This window comes from Nycticebus coucang, chromosome 11 (genome assembly GCF_027406575.1).
Source record: "Nycticebus coucang isolate mNycCou1 chromosome 11, mNycCou1.pri, whole genome shotgun sequence".
NCBI classification, from domain to species: Eukaryota; Metazoa; Chordata; class Mammalia; order Primates; family Lorisidae; genus Nycticebus; species Nycticebus coucang.
In genome coordinates, this window is record NC_069790.1 from 23,831,723 (window position 1) to 23,852,607 (window position 20,885).

Genomic DNA, 20,885 nt, shown 5'->3' on the forward strand with positions numbered 1-20,885 from the left:
AATTGTCTATAATTGCCATCAGGGATTCTCACCACACTGCAAGATTTAGAATGGGAATTTCTATAACTCAGTGAGAATATAAAAGGCTGTTCATTACCTATCCAACAACCTTCTTCAATTCTTCTTTACTTAAAGCCCAATTTTATTCTGAGCAATGAAGTACTCAGCTAAAACAATTTCCCAGCCTGTTTTGCAGCCTGGAGGGGCTAATGAGATGTAAGTACCAGCTATTCAGGGTGTGGCTTCCAGGAAAGCTCCTATGGGGGCTAACTCAGCTGCAGATGTGAGGACAAGAGTTCCAAAAGCCATCCTGGACTAATAGATGACCCTGGAATAGAAGGAATCAAAGTCCCTGATGAATGTGGAACCGTCAAGCCAACCCTAAACTGCCCATCATTGGGCTTCTTTTGCAAGAGAAAGAAAGAAACCTTTAGCTTGTGGAAGCCACCTTATTTGGTTACATGCAGCCAGACATAACCCTCAATGAAAAAGGTGCCAAATACAAATGTTTCTAATACTCAGTGGTACAGGGTCAATTAATCATCCAAGACATATTTCAAATAGGATGCAGACTTTCATTTCATTTCCACATTGTAGTCCTCTCTGTCTCTCTTCTAAAAACAAAACTGCGTGGGCTCCTATCTGAAAGTTGTATGTGTGGGCTCCTATCTGAAAGTTGCATGCAGTCCCAGCTACAGAACATGATCAACCAAGTCATAAGAAAACTATTTGTGAAACTTCCTACCAGTAGATATTATTAACTACTTGTGTTATAACAAAACTGCTAGCCAGGATTCACATTAATAAGTTGAGTATGAAAAGCTTGAGAATCGGGGCGGCACCTGTGGCTCAGTGAGTAGGGTGCCAGCTCCATATACTGAAGGTGGTGGGTTCAAGCCCAGCCCCGGCCAAACTGCAACATAAAATAGCCAGGCATTGTGGCAGGTGCCTGTAGTCCCAGCTACTTGGGAGGCTGAGGCAAGAGAATCACCTAAGCCCAGAAGCTGGAGGTTGCTGTGAGCTGTGTGACGCATAGCACTCTACTGAGGGCGATAAAGTGAGACGCTGTCTCAAAAAAAAAAAAGAGAGAAAAGAAAAGCTTGAGAATCCATGACCCGTACAGAAATTATTACCATGATTTCATGCTTACCATATACATTCCTCATATAACTTACACATATAAAATCAACTTCAAAAATGCTTTTACTACAGTAGATAATATACACCACGTGTACAAATGTAGTCTTTAAATTGGTTTTAAATTTTGCTCAACTCTTCCTTTGAAAAAAAAATTTTTAAGCTTCAAGTACTTAACATAACCCACAAGATTATGAACTTTCTTTTCAAGTTAAAGCCACTGTACTAAAATAAATGATATTTAAATGAATAAGAAGGTCATCAAAAAGTTCAGAGTTGTAACTTCTCATATTCCTCTGTAATAAAATAATTTGGTGCTCTAATATGATTTCAGGTATTTTAATAAATAAACATAACAGGGTTTTATAAGGGCATGGGATACTAACTTTTTTTCATATCTAGAAATAAAATATTTTAAAAACCTCTCCTTTTAGAAAGTTTATCTTTGTTTCTTTCTCAGAAATAAAGCCAAAATGTAATGGAATAGAAAGGTCAAGGAACTTCAAATATTAACTAAAATTTTAGGTTATATAGATAAAGCACCCAAATCTATAAGTGCATCCCTAGCTTAATTAGCAGCTATTTCAGAACTTATTCAGAAGGACTGAGGTACTATTAATAATAAGTAAGATAGCCTAAATCTTCTCATCCAACTGCTTCACTATGGCCACCAAGAAATAATTTTAAGCTGTAAAGGATTCTTTGAGAAATATCATACACAATTAATGTTAATCAAAATATCATTAGCACTTTGCATATGAAAAGGATAAAATCTCAAGACACAAAATTTGGAGTGAAAGCCACATTATTTAACAAACTCTGCAAATTCATATATATGCCACTCTTCCCTAATTATATTTTCAAATGACAAAATGAAACTTATAATTCCACTAATCCCAAAATACCAGGGTCAAAAATTGAAAATAACTGTGTATTGCAATATGACACATCCCATTTTCATCATTTCTATTTAACATGGGGTGCTGACAACAAATGAATTTTTAAGTAATTGGAGGTACTTTAAAAAGACCTGAATTTCACTGGTTTACTTTTAAAGCCTTTAAAAAGAATGTGTGAATAATAACTTTATTTTAATGCTCGTATTTTTCATAATAACTTCATTTTAATATTTGTATTTTTCATAACTTTATTTTAATATTTGTATTTTTAAAATATAATAGTATCTCAATTCCTCAGAAGCAGAGGAATACAATCTTAGTAACATAGACTCAGAAATACATAAATCTAGTAAAATGAATCAGGATTAAGATGGACTCTGTTGTTTTGGTTGGCTTTTGATGCACTATTTCTTTTATTATTTCTACTTGTTTTAACATTTCTTTTATGTGAAAATAGTCCATATTTTTTCTCATTAAAAAAATACTTTTACCTGACCCTGAAAAGGGAACTTAAAGTAATGCTTTTCACATGTCCAACTCAAACTGCGGGATTGGTGTTTTGTTTCTCCTTTTAATTTACAATAAAATTATACCCTTGTGAGTCCCAAAGTAAGATAATATTGAGTTATTCAAAACTTAGGAACTGAAAATATCATCAGCCTCTGAGTCATTAGAAGTCAGCATACCACAAGCTACACACCATTTGGACAGCTAATTAAATGCAAACATAAATTATATCACTAAACGGCAAATGACTACATTTTTAGTAACAAAATGGTAACTCAGGTACTGCTATGGTTTCTTTTGAAAGAAGCAACTAAACTTTTTTCAGGAACATGAGAAGTTAATAAATGATCACTCTAAACTTTAATGCTCTTCTCAAGACCTAAAACCACTACCAAAGAAGTATATCTTCCTTTCTTAAGAGTTCAAAGAAAAAAAAAAACTAGATAGCAGTGCCCTGAAACACATTAACAAAAGCATTATCTTAAGTAAAACACATTTTTCATAAGCTATAACATACTAAGTAAGCATAAAGAAAGGGCTAAAGAGTGACTTATTTTATAAATACGACTTTAATTAAACCTGGAGGAGAAAATTAACTAATATGAGAAAACATGTGTATACAAGATAACGTGAATTTTACAATGAATACTGAAATTAAATAATAAAAAGCTGCAAATGAGATACCTTGTGATTTGTTAACATCTTTGATGATTTTCTGAAGTTCTTTCAATTCTATATCAAGTTCATCATAGTTTAGTTCTCTAGATTCAACTTTTGGAGCTTGGAACAGAGAAGGGTCTGTCCCTAGATATGAACACTGCAGATGACCATCATCACTCAGAGTGACTATAACTCCCTTTAAATCGCTACAATCAGGAAAAGAAAATGATGAACAATTTATACTTTTACTCAATTCAGCTTCAACATACCATTAAGAAAATGGCTTAATATCTGTCTCCAAAGTTTCACTTCAAAGATTTGATTTACATGTTTCAAACATGACTTACATTTATAGATGTTAAATGTAAGTTAAAATTCATTCAATGTTAAAATTCATTACAGGAAGGGAAAAAATATTATAATTAAACCTAACTGCATGGTAAATCCTTCTCTAACAGCTTTTCAAATACTATTTTTAATCTTCACTCCAGCTACCACTTGGTAGTATTCTCAATAAGCATGTGAACAACACTCAAGAAGAGTACAATGAACAGAAAGATGAAATTGGGCTGAAGAAATTAGATGAAGAGTACAATGAACAGAAAGATGAAATTGGGCTGATGAAATTAGATGAAGACTAGAGATGAGGCACAGGAGGAGGGCAGGAGGACCCAAGAGACAGAATAACAAATAAGGCTGGTGGGGGAAGCCATGGGAGGCCTTAAAGAAAAACGTGCTTCATGCTATTTCCTCATCCTTTTCCTTCTCTCAATACTTGAGACACTTGCCTTCTTTCCCCAGGTCCACTAATCATGGCTTCCTTCACATACATTCCTAACTCAAGTAGTCCTCTGGTTTATTCTTTCTCTCTTTTTACTCTTCTTAAATAGAACTAGCCCACTGTTTCACTTAGAAGCTTTTTCTCTATCACTCTTCTCATCCTTATTACTTTGCCTCCCCATCTTTTCATTCCTCCTCCTCTTTTAAGCTGTCTTATATCTGTTTTACTCAACAAATTAGCCATAATATTTTAATTATATATAAATGATGGATAATTGTAAAAAACAAAACTTGTAAGTTTTTCTGAATGTGCTAGAAAAAGTAGCTGAGATGAATACTGTTTTTGTTTTCTCCCTAACTTTCCCAGAAAAAAAAAAAAAAAAACATTGTCATAAGTTATTTTGACTTGATACCTAATAGATATATTTGTTTTTTGTTTGTTACATTTTCTATAGTAACCTTTGATTTTTCTTTAAAAAGTATTTCTAGCCCTGTTCTAAAAATTAGATATTAGTCAAAAATAATTTAAAAATTGTGAGAGAAAATAAAATGAAAAACTGTTCCTATTCATCTGAAGAAAAGCAAAGGAGATAAGATAAACAACAGATAAGCCATGTAAGAGTCTAGGCTTATTCAGAAGGAAAACAAATTTTTTAAACTCCCCAACTCTGGGCCATGGCAAGTAGTCATCTTATTAATCTAAAAGCTGCAGTTGATTAAAAATAGATACTACCATTGTTCAATCCTTCCATAAGGGGTCCACCAGTATCCACTTTACCACCTGCCTTAAACATTCTATACACACCTTCCCCAGGGCTCAAATACAGTCAAGAGCCACATACCCCTGTAAAACAGCTTCAAAAAAAACAGGTTGGGCTCAGTGCCTGTGGCTCAAGCAGCTAAGGTGCCAGCCACATATGCCTGAGCTAGCCGTTTGAATCCAGCCCAGGCCGCCAAACAACAATGACAGCTACAACCAAAAAATATCTGGGCGTTGTGGCAGGCGCCTGTAGTCCCAGCTACTTGGGAGGCAGAGGCAGGAGAATCACTTGAGCCCAAGAGTTGGAGGTTGCTGTGAGCTGTGATGCCACAGCATGCTACCCAGGGTGACAGCTTGAGGCTCTGTCTCAAAAACAAACAAACAAAACAAAAAAAAAAAAAAAAAAGGTTGATATTACTGGTTCAACAGCTAAAGGGCTAGAGTAAGAGTATGGGACTTAAATTCTAGCTTCGACTCCCTCCCTATAGAGCTGAAACAGAGAAATCTTCCTATAGGTTTTTAGCTCGAAAATGAAAAAAGATTGTATAATCTTCAAGTCTTTTAAGTTTTATGAATTGGTTCTGTCATCTACCTCAGAAAATAAACACTACCAAGGTGAAATTATGTTCTTAAAAGTGTGAAAGGCAACCCATGGTACCTCCAAGACTTGAACCTTTCTTGACAGACAACTGTAGCCACCTAGTGGCCAATGAAATCCTAACTTCCAACTCCAATAAGTCCAGTTCAAGAGGGCAAACCTTCCCTCCCTTCCGAGTTGTGACTGCAGTCTGCTGCCTGTTAACCCAGTCCCACTAAGGTCTAAGAACCCAATGAGTCCTCGTGAAACTGTAGAACACTAAAAGGCAGGTCTTTGGCTAGCTTCTCGGAGAATGTAGGAATCAACAGTTCTTTGAACTCAAATGGGCATTTCCATTTCACCTTCACCCGCTGAGTCATCCATAATATAAGAGAACTAGCATGACCCAATACAAGTATTCCTCCCTATCCAGACTGGTTTGGTCGTTGAGCTCGATAGTTGATTACTAAGTCAGTTTTGTTTCACTGTCTCAACAGCAAATAGCAAAAATTTAGATACAAAGGATTTACCTAAAAAATTATCTGAACCTACTACATTTCTGAGTTCAGACTGAAAGCTTGGATAATTCAGAATACATGTATTTCTTCAAACTCTCAAAAAAATTCTCACTCTTTTTTATAAATGGGCATTCCTAGAATTCATAATTAACCTTATACTATAAACTGTATGACCTTGTGCATAATAGAAAATCTATTTCTATTTAAACAGTTCATCTGTGGATTTTTTAGATCAACTTAACTTAGAGGCTGGTTGAAGAGATATCATCAAATGTACTGATTAGAATACTATTTACTGTGGAGCAGTGATTCTAACAGGATAAACTGTTAATACACCTCTATTAGTGGCCAGTGTATTGTTAAACATATAGACTTTACAGGCTGAAGTGTGAACATCAAAATCAGATCTTCAAACTTATTTCCTGGAAAGCCTGTGACACATTTATTTATGCTCATGGGGCTTTTATTCTTCTATATTTCAGATTAATATGAGGGTACAAATGACTAGATTACATTGTTTTAATTTCTTAGCTAAAGTTCAAGTTGTAATTAAACACTTTTGCCAGCATTTGAAGTATCCAAATGGAAAATGAAGGAGCCAGAATCTTCCCTGAGTGAAAGAACTTAACAAATGTCACCAGAATTTTCTGATAGATAGCTAAAGTAATTATAGAACTTAAGCAGCCTGATTTAAAAAAAGAAAATGGCATCAGAACCATTGCCTATAATTTAAATCAAGTAACAGAAATCTAGACTGTAGATGAATTCATAGAAAATTACATTTTTTATTCCACAGTAAGGTAAGACAAACTCTAAAAACTAGAATAAATCAGTTCATAAATCAGTCCCTATCATGAGCAGGGACTTTGACTTAGGCCTATAACTCTACCTAATAAATTAGTATCACTACCAGCTATCTTTGTATTAAAACGCCTGTGGCACAAGGAGTAGGGCACCAGTCCCATATGCCGGAGGTGGTGGGTTCAAACCCAGCCCCGGCCAAAAATCACAAAAAAAAAAAGTTTTTAAATACTTAAATTATTTCTTAAATTAAACTAAAGTTAAGTACAAAGAGAAAAAGAAAACATTCAATCAAAATACTGCTACTAAATAAATATTTTCTTTAACAATATTGTCCATGTGAGTTAATGTGTAAAGTTCCATGAATGATAGAATTTCATGGTGAAAGAAGCAATTAATTAAATCTACTAGCATTGTATATCCTACATCTATCTTAAAAGTAGAGTTAACATTGATGAAATTAAGATCTCTGAATTATTACTGGCCTTTGAAGGCACATCAGCCAACCCAAGGCACCAGAATAATATACTTTATAAAGAATCCAGGTCAAAAATATCATATTCCTAGGACATATAAAAATTTTGTGACTTCAGCAATGGGGCATAAAATTAAACAATGGATTTTTGCTCGGGAATTTGTAATTAATTGTTTCATCACTCAGTAAACAGACCCCGGCCTTAATAATACATTAAAACAAAATCCAAGAGGGATTTGAAAAGTTAAATTTAAAAATATGAAACTACAAAAATATTTATCTTCCTCTGGGATGCAAAGAACTTCTGCTGCAAGAAAGCAATGGAGGATGCTGTAAAGGAATGGATCTCAAAATTAAACCACCAAAACATTTTAAACTTATTAAAGGCTTAAGAATACAACCTATTACATACTATAGCAAGAACAAGAATAAGACATACTAAGAAAAAAGACAAACTGGGAAAACGACCAGAAAACAATATAAAATGCATAAATTTTAGCAAAACCATACAAAGTTACTGATATTCAACTGTTTCTGACCTATAAAAACAATTTTATATGTGAAGACTAATGTTTATAAGAACTCATGAAAATAAATCGATCAATAAATAAAAGAACACTTACATATATCATTGAAAATAAGATCAACTCCCAACAGAAAAAAGGTCAAAGACATGTACAATTCACACATAAAAATAATACTGTCAATAAACAAATGAAAAAAATTCATGATCAAAAAATGTACATTTTTTAAATTATATTTTATAATTACATTTATACCTCAATCTAGCAAAAACTTGTATTTAATAATGATCCTGCATTTAGAGAAGGTACGGGGAGACAGAAATTCTTACACTTTTGCTAGGAATGTAAATATGTTAAAATCATTTTAGTGAACATTTTAGTATAGTTTCATAAATACATAAGAAAAGCTTTAAAAAGTCCTCATTGCCTTACATAGCCATTTACTTTCATGGTCATTGAAAAAACGTAGAAACAACCCAAATGATACAAAAGGGGGAAAATATTTTTTAAATCCTGATGTATCAGTTCTGGAGGCTGGGAAGTCCAAGATCAAGGTGCTGGCAGATCTGGTGTCTGGTTTATAGTGACTTCACCCAGGAGCGTGGGAGCACCCACCACCCTCAAGTTGTTAACAGCATATAAAAGGCATCCTCTGTTTGCAAGCCACGCAGCAGAACACAGGTACAAACTATTCAAGAGAAAAGAATTGTAGAAGCATCAAATAAAAAAGAAGTCAACTATGAAGTAGGGGGTATTCCAACAGAATGAGAAGGTTGGATTAGAAAAACAAGAAAGATCCCACCTACTATGGAGGCTTAATCTCTGTGGCACTGCCCACGCAAGATACATTCACATAACATTTTGGCACAGCGAGCAGGGTGAGCTTCATGAGGACAGCACCAGCATGCTACCTTGGGATAGCTTCTCTGTTCAAGCTGTTGTCAGCTTAAAAGGGGACTCCGACGGCAACCATGAGCCAGCGACACACGGCCACCATGGCCAGGGGACTCCACCAACGCCCACGAGAGCCAGCCACCGGCGCCTGCCCTGAACAGGGGACTCCGCCGGCGCCCACACAACCCAGTGCTTGCGCACCACCGCAAGCTGAGCCCGCCACAGCCAGGGCACTCTGCCAGTGCCCACGCAAGCCAACAAGCCAGCAAACCACGCTGGCGCCTGGCGCCCACCGGGCCTCTGCCGGACCCAGCCAGGAACTCTGGGAGCCACGCAACCCATGACCTCCCTCCGGTAGGCTCCCTGCCTCCACACCAGCCCGCCTGTCTGGCCAGGGACTCTAGTAGCGGTCTGACCCATGCCCTTCCTCCCAAACCCTCCCTACCTATGTGTGGAGCCCTCCTCCTGGCCAGAGACTGCTGGAATCTTGGGCACTCTGTGCTAAAGTCACCGGGCACCAGACACTCCCAGAACCGTGTACACCATCCCCCGCCCTGTTGCTGGATCCAGGTGTGCCATACTCTGGAGCTGCTTTCAAAGCTAGAACTCCCTGGCTAGAGCAGTCCCAGAAGAGGTACACAGGGTCACTCCCTACAAAGATCCAGCAATAACAGAGTTATCCCACCGGAGTCTAGTCTCAGAGAGACACAACCCCAACTCTGAGGACGGGCAGAGGCAACGGTGAAAAACAATCATGAGGCGGGATCAATGGAAACACTCTGGCAATATGAATAATCAGAGTAGATTAACTCCCCCAAGGAACAACAAGGAAGACACAATACAAGATCCCATGCATAAACGAATGGCTGGTATGTCAGAAACCGCATTCAGAATCTGGATAGCCAATAAGATTGAATTAGAATTCCAAGCAGCAATCCAAAAGATGTCTCAAGAATTAAATGAATTCAAAGACCAAGTACCAAAGATTTTGACATATTGAGACAAGAAGTTGCAGCCCTCAAAGATCTGAGAAATATGGTAGACTTCCTCAGTAACAGAATGGAGCAAGTAGAAGAAAGGATTTCTGACATTGAAGACAAAGCTTTCGAACGCTCCCAAACTTTCAAAGAGGAAGAGAAATGGAGGACAAAAACAGATCATTCTCTCAGAGAGCTCTGGGATAATTCGAAGAAAATCAATATTCGCCTTATAGGGATCCCTGAAAACAATAAAGTAGCTTTACAAGGCACAGAGTCTCTTCTTCATGAGACTATGAAAGAGAATGGTACACTCTTTCATAAGAGTTTCAAGAAATTCTGAAATTCAGATAGCAGACAGTTTCAGAACTCCAGCATGACTCAACCCAAATAAGACATCCCCCAGACACATCATAATCAATTTCACTAAAGTTAATATGAAGGATAAAATTCTGAATGCACCCACACATAAGAAAACCATAACCTACAAGGAGAAGAGTATTAGAATAACTGCAGATATCTCTGATGAAACCTTTCAAGCTAGAAGAGGATGGTCATCGACTTTTAACCTCCTAAAACAAAATAACTTTCAACCCAGGATCCTGTATCCAGCTAAACTGAGTTTTATTTATGATGGAGAAATTAAATACTTTAATGACATTCACATGTTGAAGAAATTTCCCATAACTAAACCAGCTCTCCAGGATATTCTCAGAACTATCCTCCATAAAGACCAGTGTAATCCTGACCACAAAAGTAAACTCACCCAGAAACTTTTGATCAAATTCCAACTTCCACACTCGCAAAGGGATGAAAAATGGACACCGGACTTTTGAAAGGCCTATCAATATTCTCAATTAATGTGAATGGTTTAAATTGTCCCCTAAAGAGGCACACATTGGCTGACTGGATATAAAAACACAGGCCAGATATCTGCTGGATACAAGAATCTCATCTTAGCTTAAAAGATAAATATAGACTCAAAGTGAAGGGATGGTCATCTATATTCCAGGCAAATGGAAAGCAGAAAAAAGCAAGCATTGCAATCCTATTCACAGATACAATAGGCTTTAAACAAACCAAAATAAGGAAGGAAAAGGATGGATATTTCATATTTGTTAAAGGTAATACTCAATACGATGAGATTTCAATTATTAATATTTATCCACCCAACCAGAATGTGCCTCAATTTATAAGAGAAACTCTAACAGACATGAACAACTTGATATCCTCCAGTTCCATAGTAGTCGGAGATTTTAACACTCCTTCAACAGTGTTGGATGAACCCTCTAAAAAGGAGCTAAGCAAAGAAATCTTAGATTTAAACTTAACCATTCAACATCTGGATTTAACAGACATTTACAGAACATTTCATCCCAATAAAAATGAATATACATTCTTCTCATTTACCTAACAAAGGATGTGAAAGATCTCTATAAAAAGAACTATGAAACTGTAAGAAAAGAAATCGCTGAAGATGTTAACAAATGGAAAAAACATACCATGCTCATGGCTGGGAAGAATCAACATTGTTAAAATGTCCATACTACCCAAAGCAATATGTAATTTTAATGCAATTCCTATTAAAGCTCCACTGTCATATTTTAAAGATCTCGAAAAAATAATACTTCGTTTTATATGGAATCAGAAAAAAACCTCGAATAGCCAAGACATTACTCAGAAATAAAAACAAAGCAGGAGGAATCACGCTATCAGACCTGAGACTGTACTATAAATCAATAGTGATCAAAACAGCATGGTACTGGCACAAAAACAGAGAGATAGATGTCTGGAACAGAATAGAGAACCAAGAGATGAACCCAGCTACTTACCGTTATTTGATCTTTGACAAGCCAATTAAAAACATTCAGTGGGGAATAGATTTCCTATTTAACAAATGGTGCTGGATGAACTGGCTGGCGACCTGCAGAAGACTGAAACTGGACTGACACCTTTCACCATTAACTAAGATAGACTCTCACTGGATAAAAGATTTAATCTTAAGACATGAAACTATAAAAATACGAGAAGAAAGTGCAGGGAAAACTCTTGAAGGTATCGGCCTTGGTGAATATTTCATGAGGAGGACTCCCCAGGCAATTGAAGCAGTATCAAAAATACATTACTGGGACCTGATCAAATTAAAAAGCTTCTGCACAGCCAAGAACATAGTAAGTACAGCAAGCAGACAGCCCTCAGAATGGGAGAAAATATTTGCAGGTTATAACTCCAACAAAGATTTAATAACCAGAATCCACAGAGAACTCAAACATATTAGCAAGAAAAGAACAAGTGATCCCATCTCAGGCTGGGCAAAGGACTTGAAGAGAAACTTCTCTAAAGAAGACAGGTGCACAGACTAAAGACACATGAAAAAATGCTCATTATCCTTAATCATCAGAGAAATGCAAATCAAAACTACTTTGAGATATCACCTAGCTCCAGTAATATTAGCCCATATAACAAAATCCCAAAACCAGAGATGTTGGCGTGGATGTGGAGAAAAGGGAACACTTCTACACTGCTGGTGGGAATGCACACTAATACGTTCCTTTTGGAAGGATGTTTGGAGAATACTTAGAGATCTAAAAATAGATCTGCCATTCGATCCTGTAATTCCTTTACTAGATATATACCCAGAAGATCAAAAACCACAATATAACAAAGACATCAGTATCAGAATGTTTATTGCAGCCCAATTCATAATTGCTAAGTCATGGAAGAAGCCCAAGTGCCCATCGACCCACGAATGGATTAATAAATTGTGGTACATGTATACTATGGAATATTATGCAGCCTTAAAGAAAGATGGAGACTTTATCTCTTTTATGTTTACATGGATAGAGTTGGAACATATTCTTCTTAGCAAAGTATCTCAAAAATGGAAGAAAACATATCCAATGTACTCAGCCCTACTATGAAGCTAATTTATAGCTTTCATATGAAGGCTATAACCCAACTATAGCACAAGAATATGGGGAAAGGGCCAAAGGAAAGGAGGGAAGGTGCGAGGGTGGGGTGGAGGGAGGATAATTGAAGGGGCCACACCTACGGAGCATCTTAGAATGGGTACGGGCAAAACTTACAAAATACAAATGAATACAAATGTCTTCGTACAATAACTAAGAAAATGCCATGAAGGCTATATTAAACAGTTTGACGAAAATATCTCAGATTGTATATGAAACCAGCACATTGTACCCCTTGATTGCACTAATGTACACAGCTATGATTTAATAAAAAAATAAATTCAAAAACAAAAAAGAAATCCTGATGTATCTGTAATAAAAGTTTTATAAGTCATTAAAAATCATAACATAGGGCAGCACCTGTGGCTCAAAGAAGTAGGGCACCAGCCCCATATGCCGGAGTTGGCAGGTTCAAACTGAGCCCTGGCAAAAAAAAAAAACTGCAAAAATAAAAAAAAAATCAATATTAAATGTAATAACAAAATAGAATATTGCATACACATTTTATTCTAAGTTTGTAAAATATACATGTATAAAACACAGATTAGGAAAAAAATACCTAAATAGAGTGGTGACTATCTCTAGCTAAAGAAATTATGAGTTTTTTTATTTTGTCTTGCAGTCACCAAATAAGAGTAGAAAGAAAACTTTAAAAAAAAAAAAAATAACTGTTCTAGTTTCCAACCCCAGAAACTGAATTTGAATTAACAACTTAGAGGTTAACCATCTGTGAAATTTAAAATGTTTATCCAGTTCTCTATCTGGCAACGCCAATCTATAAAATGTGAAATACAAAAAAAAAACAACAACCTGACATATAGCTCACAACAAAAAATGAACAGCTTCTTTCATTTGCTAATACAAAAATAAAACAAATACTATGGCTCAGTCGGTAAGGCGCCGGCCCCATATACCGAGAGTGGCGGGTTCAAACCCGGCCCCGGCCAAACAGCAACCAAAAAATAGCCGGGCGTTGTGGCGGGCGCCTGTAGTCCCAGCTGTAGTCCCAGCTACTCGAGAGGCTGAGGCAAGAGAATCGCTTAAGCCCAGGAGTTGGAGGTTGCTGTGAACTGTGTGAGGCCACGGCACTCTACCGAGGGCCATAAAGTGAGACTCTGTCTCTACAAAAAAAAAAAAAAAAACAAATAAAAAGAATGTGTATTGAATCTAATTGTCTCTTGCCCAGCCTCATTTTATGCAAAATAGGGAACATTTTAAGTTTTCGAATTGTCAAAATCTGCTTTTTATTGCTATATGTAGATGCCAAAGGAATCTTAAACATTATTAATTACTTAGTAAGGAGCACATGATTGAAAGACACTTCCTTTCTGATCATAGTCAGGCAGACATAGTGTAAGCAGTGCTCCTTCAGACCCCAAGAACTGGACTTGGGCACTCAAACATATTTTGAATCCACTCTATTATCATTAATTTGAGACACTTTTATCAAACACATGCTATACAACAAAAGCTACAAAGGCGTACATGATATGGCGCTGGGCCTATAAAAAACTTCAGTCTAACTGGGAAAATTTTAAAATAAAACTTAAGAAAAATAGCAATAGCAATCCAATGTGGCAGGTGTAACTCATCAGGAAGAGAATGCAGCAGCTGTACATGAGACAGCACAGCAAGACTTCACAGAACAGGTTGTAGATCGGGCTTCTCATGGCTTCTCCTTTCTTGAAAAGCAAAGCCAGGATGGCATAGCTATTTCATGGGAATTACAAAGGATTTCTCCAGTGTTGGTGTTTCTTCTGCAAACCAACAGCTTGACCCTGGAGGAGACCAACAAACTTTTGGATCAAAGAGAGCTTTTGGGTTTCAGCATCCTGTAAGACTTTATCTACCTGCATCAAAACGCCAAGAATACCTGCGGAGTTCCGGGGAGAAAGTACTGGCCAGTTTCCCCGTGCAAGCCACGATTCACTTCTACAACGATGAGTCTGATTCTGACAATGAAGAGCAAGAGGAAGAAACCCGCCCCTGCCATCCTCCCTGCCAGGAGGAAGAAGGTCTGGAGGAAAGTGGCCCTGGGGGAAAAAGCACCGACCAGCCCTTATACCAACAGTGGCCACCTGGTGAAAGGGGTGGCCTTTCTGGTGAGGGTCAGCTTCCCCACAGTGACCCCTCGGGGAACTAGAAGTGCTCCTCAAAAGAATGAATCAATGAATCTGGTGTCTCTCCCATGACCGCCCCACCAGCCTGCCTCTTCCTAGGCCCTGTCCAAGCCTGCCTCACCTTCCCCTCTTGGAGACAGCCAAATCAGGACACTTTGCACCCTCTGTTGAATTTGCAGAGGCTGAGGGCTGCACAGAGTCTACTCATGGCAGGAACTCAGCTTTTACTTTTCTTCCTTCTGGGGATCCTTTTTTAGTGCACTCATGCATACCTTTGAGAAAGGATTCTGGAACAAAGAGGTTTGTGTCGACACTGGGTATTATCAGTAGAGACAACTTTCAAAGCTCATTTGTCACTCTGCTGATCAGATTACAAACTATTCCTATATAGATTAGTAAACCACACCCACCTCTCACTTGATCCCAGACTCATTATTTAGTTATTTCTGCTTTTATAAATATAATTTAGATATTACATCTCAATTTTAATCTACTGTCCAAGAGTTGATACAGTTGTTTAGCAGCATTTTGGGGGGAAAATAACCCATTTATTAAAAAAAAAAAAACACTGAATAATTTCCTGAAGGGTAACAAAGAAAAAGATATGGATTTCTGGGGGACAATTCTGGATAAAAATGTACATGACTATTTGTATAAAGACTATGTGTATGAATGTACAAGGATTAGAACTTTAACTTTTCTTAGTTGATGACTGCTTTGGCTTGTTACTTGAGAAGACTATCACTACTTTTAATTAAAACGTCTAATGTAAAAAAAAAAAAAAAAAGACTTCACAGAACAGAGGATGCAGAAGCTGGGTCTTGACCTACAAATAGATCTTCAAAGATAAAAAAGATAGGATGGACTGAAGGCAAAGAATTCTAGTCTGGGTGAACTCATGTAGTCTCATGACTTTTAAAAACTTGCTTTGAGCCAGTTCCCACATTTATTTATATAGATTTCTATATATAGAATCTGGCTGAAAATATATATCTCCAGCCAGATTTCTATATATAGAAATCTGGATAGATAGATAGATTCCAAACATACACATCCAGCAGCCTACTTGATAGCTCCACTTGGAAGGCCAGAAACATCTAAAGCTCAGCATGGTTACAACTGACTTCCTGATATTCATTCCGCCTGTCCTGCATCTTTCGTATTTCTGCTATTGCTAGCTCTATGCCTTAGGCTTCTCAGACAAATAGACTCTTGGAATCATCCTTGACTCCCTTCTCCCTTTTCCTTCTGTTGCGCTCACATACATTCCATCAACAAATATGGCCTGCCCTATTTTTAAAATGTTTACGCCCAATCTGTTGATTCAGCAGACCTAGCTCCCTAGGAAGGTGTCCTCGCACTTTATGAGCATGCTATATGTTTTTGTGCTCTAAAAAATAAGCCTTCAGTCAGAGATACTACCCCTTCGAAGCCTTCATTCAATATTGAATGTTTTACAGGGGTATCTAACCTGGCCCAGAGATTGCATGCAGATTATTTGAGAATTGTTTTGCTTATCTGTAATGTTGGGTATAGCAAAAAGTATGCACAGATCTTTTCTTTGCTTATCAGCTTTTGTTAATGTTTGTATATTTAATGTGTGGCCTAAGACAACCGTTATTCTTCCAATGTGTGGTGAGAAAGAAAAAATTGGACACCCCTCGATATAACAGGTGTTGTGCTAAATACTAGAAATTTATAGAACTGAAAAAAAATTATATAATCGAATAAAATACCCGTCCAACATTATAAACAAGTAAAGAGACACTAAATAACTAATTCTACATTCATTTAATATCATTTGATAAGTACTATAAAAGAGACGTACACAGACTAGATGTAGATATAGATCTCAAAGGAACCAAACTAAGTGGCAGGAATAGGGAAATGAAAGAATGGGACAATGGTTACAAGAGACCTCACTGTCAGAGGAAGTGACATTCCAGACAAAATATAAAGAGTGAATCAGGAGCTGGGGGAAACAGTCATTGATGGGGCAAATAATGTAAAAAGCTTGTTAAAGAAGGACCAACATGTGTAAAGATTCTAAAACATGGAGACATATGAAACATCCAGTGAAATTAAGCCCATAGCAGCTGTAACAAAGAAAGGTCAGAGAGAGATTAAGTCAATATGGGGCCAAGAAAGTTATAAAGGATTAAATCACACAGCTCTTTGGACTCCAATAGTTCATGAATTTTATCCTCAGGCAATGGAAAACCACTCAAGGGTTTTATGTATAGAAATGAGGAGTTATATGATCAGATTTATCTATAACAAAAATCTCTCCTGATTTTCATGCAAAAAGACCACTTTGGATGGGATTAACAAAGTATATCCAGGTAAGGAAAGATAGTAGCCCAGGCAAGAACAATGAGAACTGAGAGAACAGAATGGACTCAAAACGCCCTTAGGAGTTATAACCAGTTATCTCATTTAATCCCCCAATAACCTTACAAGGAAAAAGGTATTACCTCCACTTTATAAAAAAGGAAGGAACAAAACTCAGAGAAATTAATAGATTAGGACTGCCAAGAGATAATAAGCAGAGCTGGGCCCCAATTAACAGCCAGGCTTTCTGGCTTCAGATCTAAAACTTTCTACTACCACATATTGCCCTCAGAAGGTGACATATGATACTTCATAGAAAATAAGTTGGGGAGACTATATGTTTAACAAATACAAAATGCTCCAAGACAGAATGATTTTACATTTAAGTAAACTATATTTTAAATGAACTACAGGTTTTTTTTTTCACTATTTCTGTAGGCATAATGTTTATTCAATAATCAAATATGAAAGTAAAAGGACAAAAAGAGACCAATTCTACAAAAAAAAAGTTAAGTGAATGATATTTGCCTTTAATCTGCACAAAAAAAAAATACAAAATGATTATGGCTATTTCCTCATGTTGAAAGTAGCTGACACTTACTTGAAATTCAGTAGTAAAGATATATTTGATAGCCATTTAGAAATTGCTATTTTCAGCAAGTGCCAACCTTATACATCTAGAAAAAAATGTAAAATCTCTTTTGATGAGATTTATTAGTTGTTAAAATTATCTGGATTATAAAGTGGATTAATGATTATCTACAGACTCTAACATGAAGGTGACTTTTGGTTCATACTTGTGAAGACAAGTGTACCTCAAACAAAGAAGAAATAATTTTCATACTGGAAATACCTCAAATTATAATTATTGCCCTTATGGTTAAACCAGCTTACTAAACAAACATAGAAACAGAAAAGAAAAAGAACAGGGGGACTCAGCACAATTTCATTCTACTCTCTTCATTTATTTACTCTATACCTCCACTCTATACTTCCATTGCTCCACTTAGATTTCATTCACTCCTAATTTATTCACACAATCATCCATTCATTAACTCAAGAAATATTTCCAAACACCTGTTATATGCAGAATTCCACTAGAAGTATGACAGAATATACACAAACTAGTTAAATCAGGAATTAGTTTAAAAAGATTGCAATCTCACAAAAGAATAAGACATATACCTTGATAAGGGTAACACAAGACAGAAGACATAAGTACCATAAAACTAGTATAAAGTACTTTAGTGTTCAGAAGAATGCCCTATCTAGCCAGGAGAGTCAGAATTTTAATAGTAGACTCTAAAGAACAATCTGTTCTTTAATTATTGTTTCTGACCTTTAATTCATATGTAATTTGTAAACAAGGAAATGTCAACAGAACTTTGAAATTGTTTCATACTCAATTCTTCCCAATACCTGAATGTTTTGAGCCTCCAAGCAGCAACAGGAAAACACAGTACATGATTATATACAATGTACCATTATGCCAATGTTCTTCCTCCTGGCTCAGTTTGCATATGTGTCCTTGGACTAAAAGTGCTTAAAATACACCTGGTTCTCACGATCAGGGTGTATTTTGCTCTTGTCTCCTCAACTCTTCCTTCAAGTTACTTTCATCTTTCTATTTAAAACTAAAGTTCTATTTTATTATGATTGTTATCAGGACATGGTTTTTCCTTTTTTGTTTTGTGTTTTCCATTTTGCTTACTTTTTTAGTGCCCTGATAATAAAATTATTCAAATTTTAAGAGATCTAACCCATGACAATGTATTTTCAAAAACGTTTTTATTGCTAATTTGTAATTTATTACCTTATAACCTAAATACCTCTAATTATAATTTTTGAGCCTGTGGTTTTGGAGAATGGGAAGAACATCCAGAATGGAGTACATGAGAGAACAAAAGCACAGAGAAAGGTAGTTTAGATTATGTCTGAGAAAGAACAAACAGCCTAGATATAACGTGTGGAGGATAAAAAAAAGAATGAGATTATGAGAAATAAAGCTGCCTAAGATCTTAAACTTTGTATACTATACAAGGAGAGAAGGCTTTTAAGCTAGTAAGCAACATGAACAGAAATATGCTTTTAAAAACTGTACCTTTAGTCATTTGGACTATGAACAAAGCAAAGAAATAAAGTTTCTATCCTAAATATATAATATTTGTAAGAATCACAGCTCACACAAATGACCATAAAGTGCTGAATATGGCCTTCAATTGTTTGTTTACTTCATACAGTGCTAATTTTGAACTTGAATCTGAATGAACTTGAATTTGAATGTATTTAGGTCTAGAATTCATTCTCCAGTTTGGCCACAATTTCTCACCACTTCCTACCAGAGTATAATTTATGTTCACTATGTAGCCCCTGTAGGAATTTGAGCTTGAGACCCTTGGTACATGATTCAGTAAAATAAAATGTTTTATACAAAAATAAAATATGCACCTTTAATGACTCAATATTGTAAGAAGAAAATATTGATCCTCATTGAAGTGATATATAGATACAACAATCCAAGTGAAAATCACAGCAGGCTGTTTTCTTTTTAAACTGACAAGTTGGTTTCCACAATTTCTAGAAAAGAATAAAGATGGAGGGGTTTTACAACTAACTTCAAGTCACACTATAAACCTCTAGTAATCAGGATAGTATGGTATTGGCATGAGAATAAATAGACCAATGGAAAAGAATAGACTCCAGAAACAAACTCACATTTACATGGTCTACCAATAATCAACAAAAATCCCTAAATAATTCAAAGAGGAATGAAAAGTCTTTTCAACAAATCATGTTAGAACAACTGGATATCACATGGAAAAAAATAAACCACACAAAAATTAATTTGAGATGGATCATAAATCTAAATGTAAGAACTAAACCTATAAACCTTGTTGAAGGAAACATAAGACAGTATCTTCACAACCTGCAATGAACGAAGACTTCTTAGGATATGGAAAGCTAAAACCATAAAAGAAAAATAAAAAATTAAATTTCTTAAGTAAGTTTTAAAACTTCCTCTCATCAAAGTAATCTGTTAAAAAATAAATAAATAGATAATCCAGACTCGGAAAAAATATCCACAAAACAAATTTCTGGGAAAGAAAATAAGATGGCCAACTAGAGGCAGCTTTTGACAGAGGCTCCAAAGGGAGAGATAATGGACAGAATTAACTCAATGAAGTAAGGTGGGGAGCTGAGCTAAGAAAGAAGACAGGTAAGTGCATATCATCTCTGCAGAGGCAGGCTGCAACTCCAAGAAAGCAAATTCCAGGTATAAAGCCCATGCCAAGAGGATGAGACACCCCCCCTCCCCCAAGAGACAGGCTTGCTCTGTGCTCTCTGCAAGTGAGTAGGGTACAAAAGACCTATTATCTTATCCCACTGGAGAGAGCCACTAAACACCAGGCCTCCTTCCCCAATGAGGTCTCACTCATGAGCCTAGGCATCGTCCTGCCCAGCATAAAATTTAACAAATATTTTCCCTGTAATTCTGAACTCCCAGTCTACCCTTCCCTCCTTGCTTGGCAGACTATAGGCCTACCACCTGAAGAGCCCACAGTGTTTGGCAATTCTGTGAGGGGCCTGGGCATTGTGTGGGCCACTGGACAACAGCATGTAAATATAGACACTGAGTAGAATGGAGGGAGCACAGGGAGAGAAGGACAAGCAGCAGAGAGAGGGATGCACCATGCCATAGAGGTTAGACTTTGGCACTTCCCTGAGCCCACTGCTCACTGGAGGGAACTAGGCTTCAGCCCCTCTGGGTGGCCATGGCAGTGTGCAGTGAGAGCGACAGAGGTTGGCAGTGGATGGAGGTTCTGATGCCTCTAGTCTGAATTTAGAGGCGCACTACTCTGATCCGGTAGCTCACCAGAGGAAACCAGGCTTCAGCCCCTGGAGGTTGCTGAGGCAAAGTGCAGCAGGGGAGGAGGCGCTGACTCCCCTCTGACTCT

General features: G+C 36.8%; 1 protein-coding gene across 3 annotated transcripts in view; it reads right to left on the minus strand.

Annotated features, from left to right (window-relative positions):
- BBS9 (Bardet-Biedl syndrome 9) overlaps positions 1 to 20,885 on the minus strand; it is a 610,039-nt gene that overhangs the window by 311,975 nt on the left and 277,179 nt on the right. For all 3 annotated transcript variants that reach the window (XM_053609065.1, XM_053609064.1, XM_053609066.1), the window contains exon 10: positions 3,228 to 3,409. In XM_053609065.1, the coding sequence (XP_053465040.1) occupies positions 3,228 to 3,409 (182 nt within the window). The remainder of the gene's footprint in view (positions 1 to 3,227; positions 3,410 to 20,885) is intronic.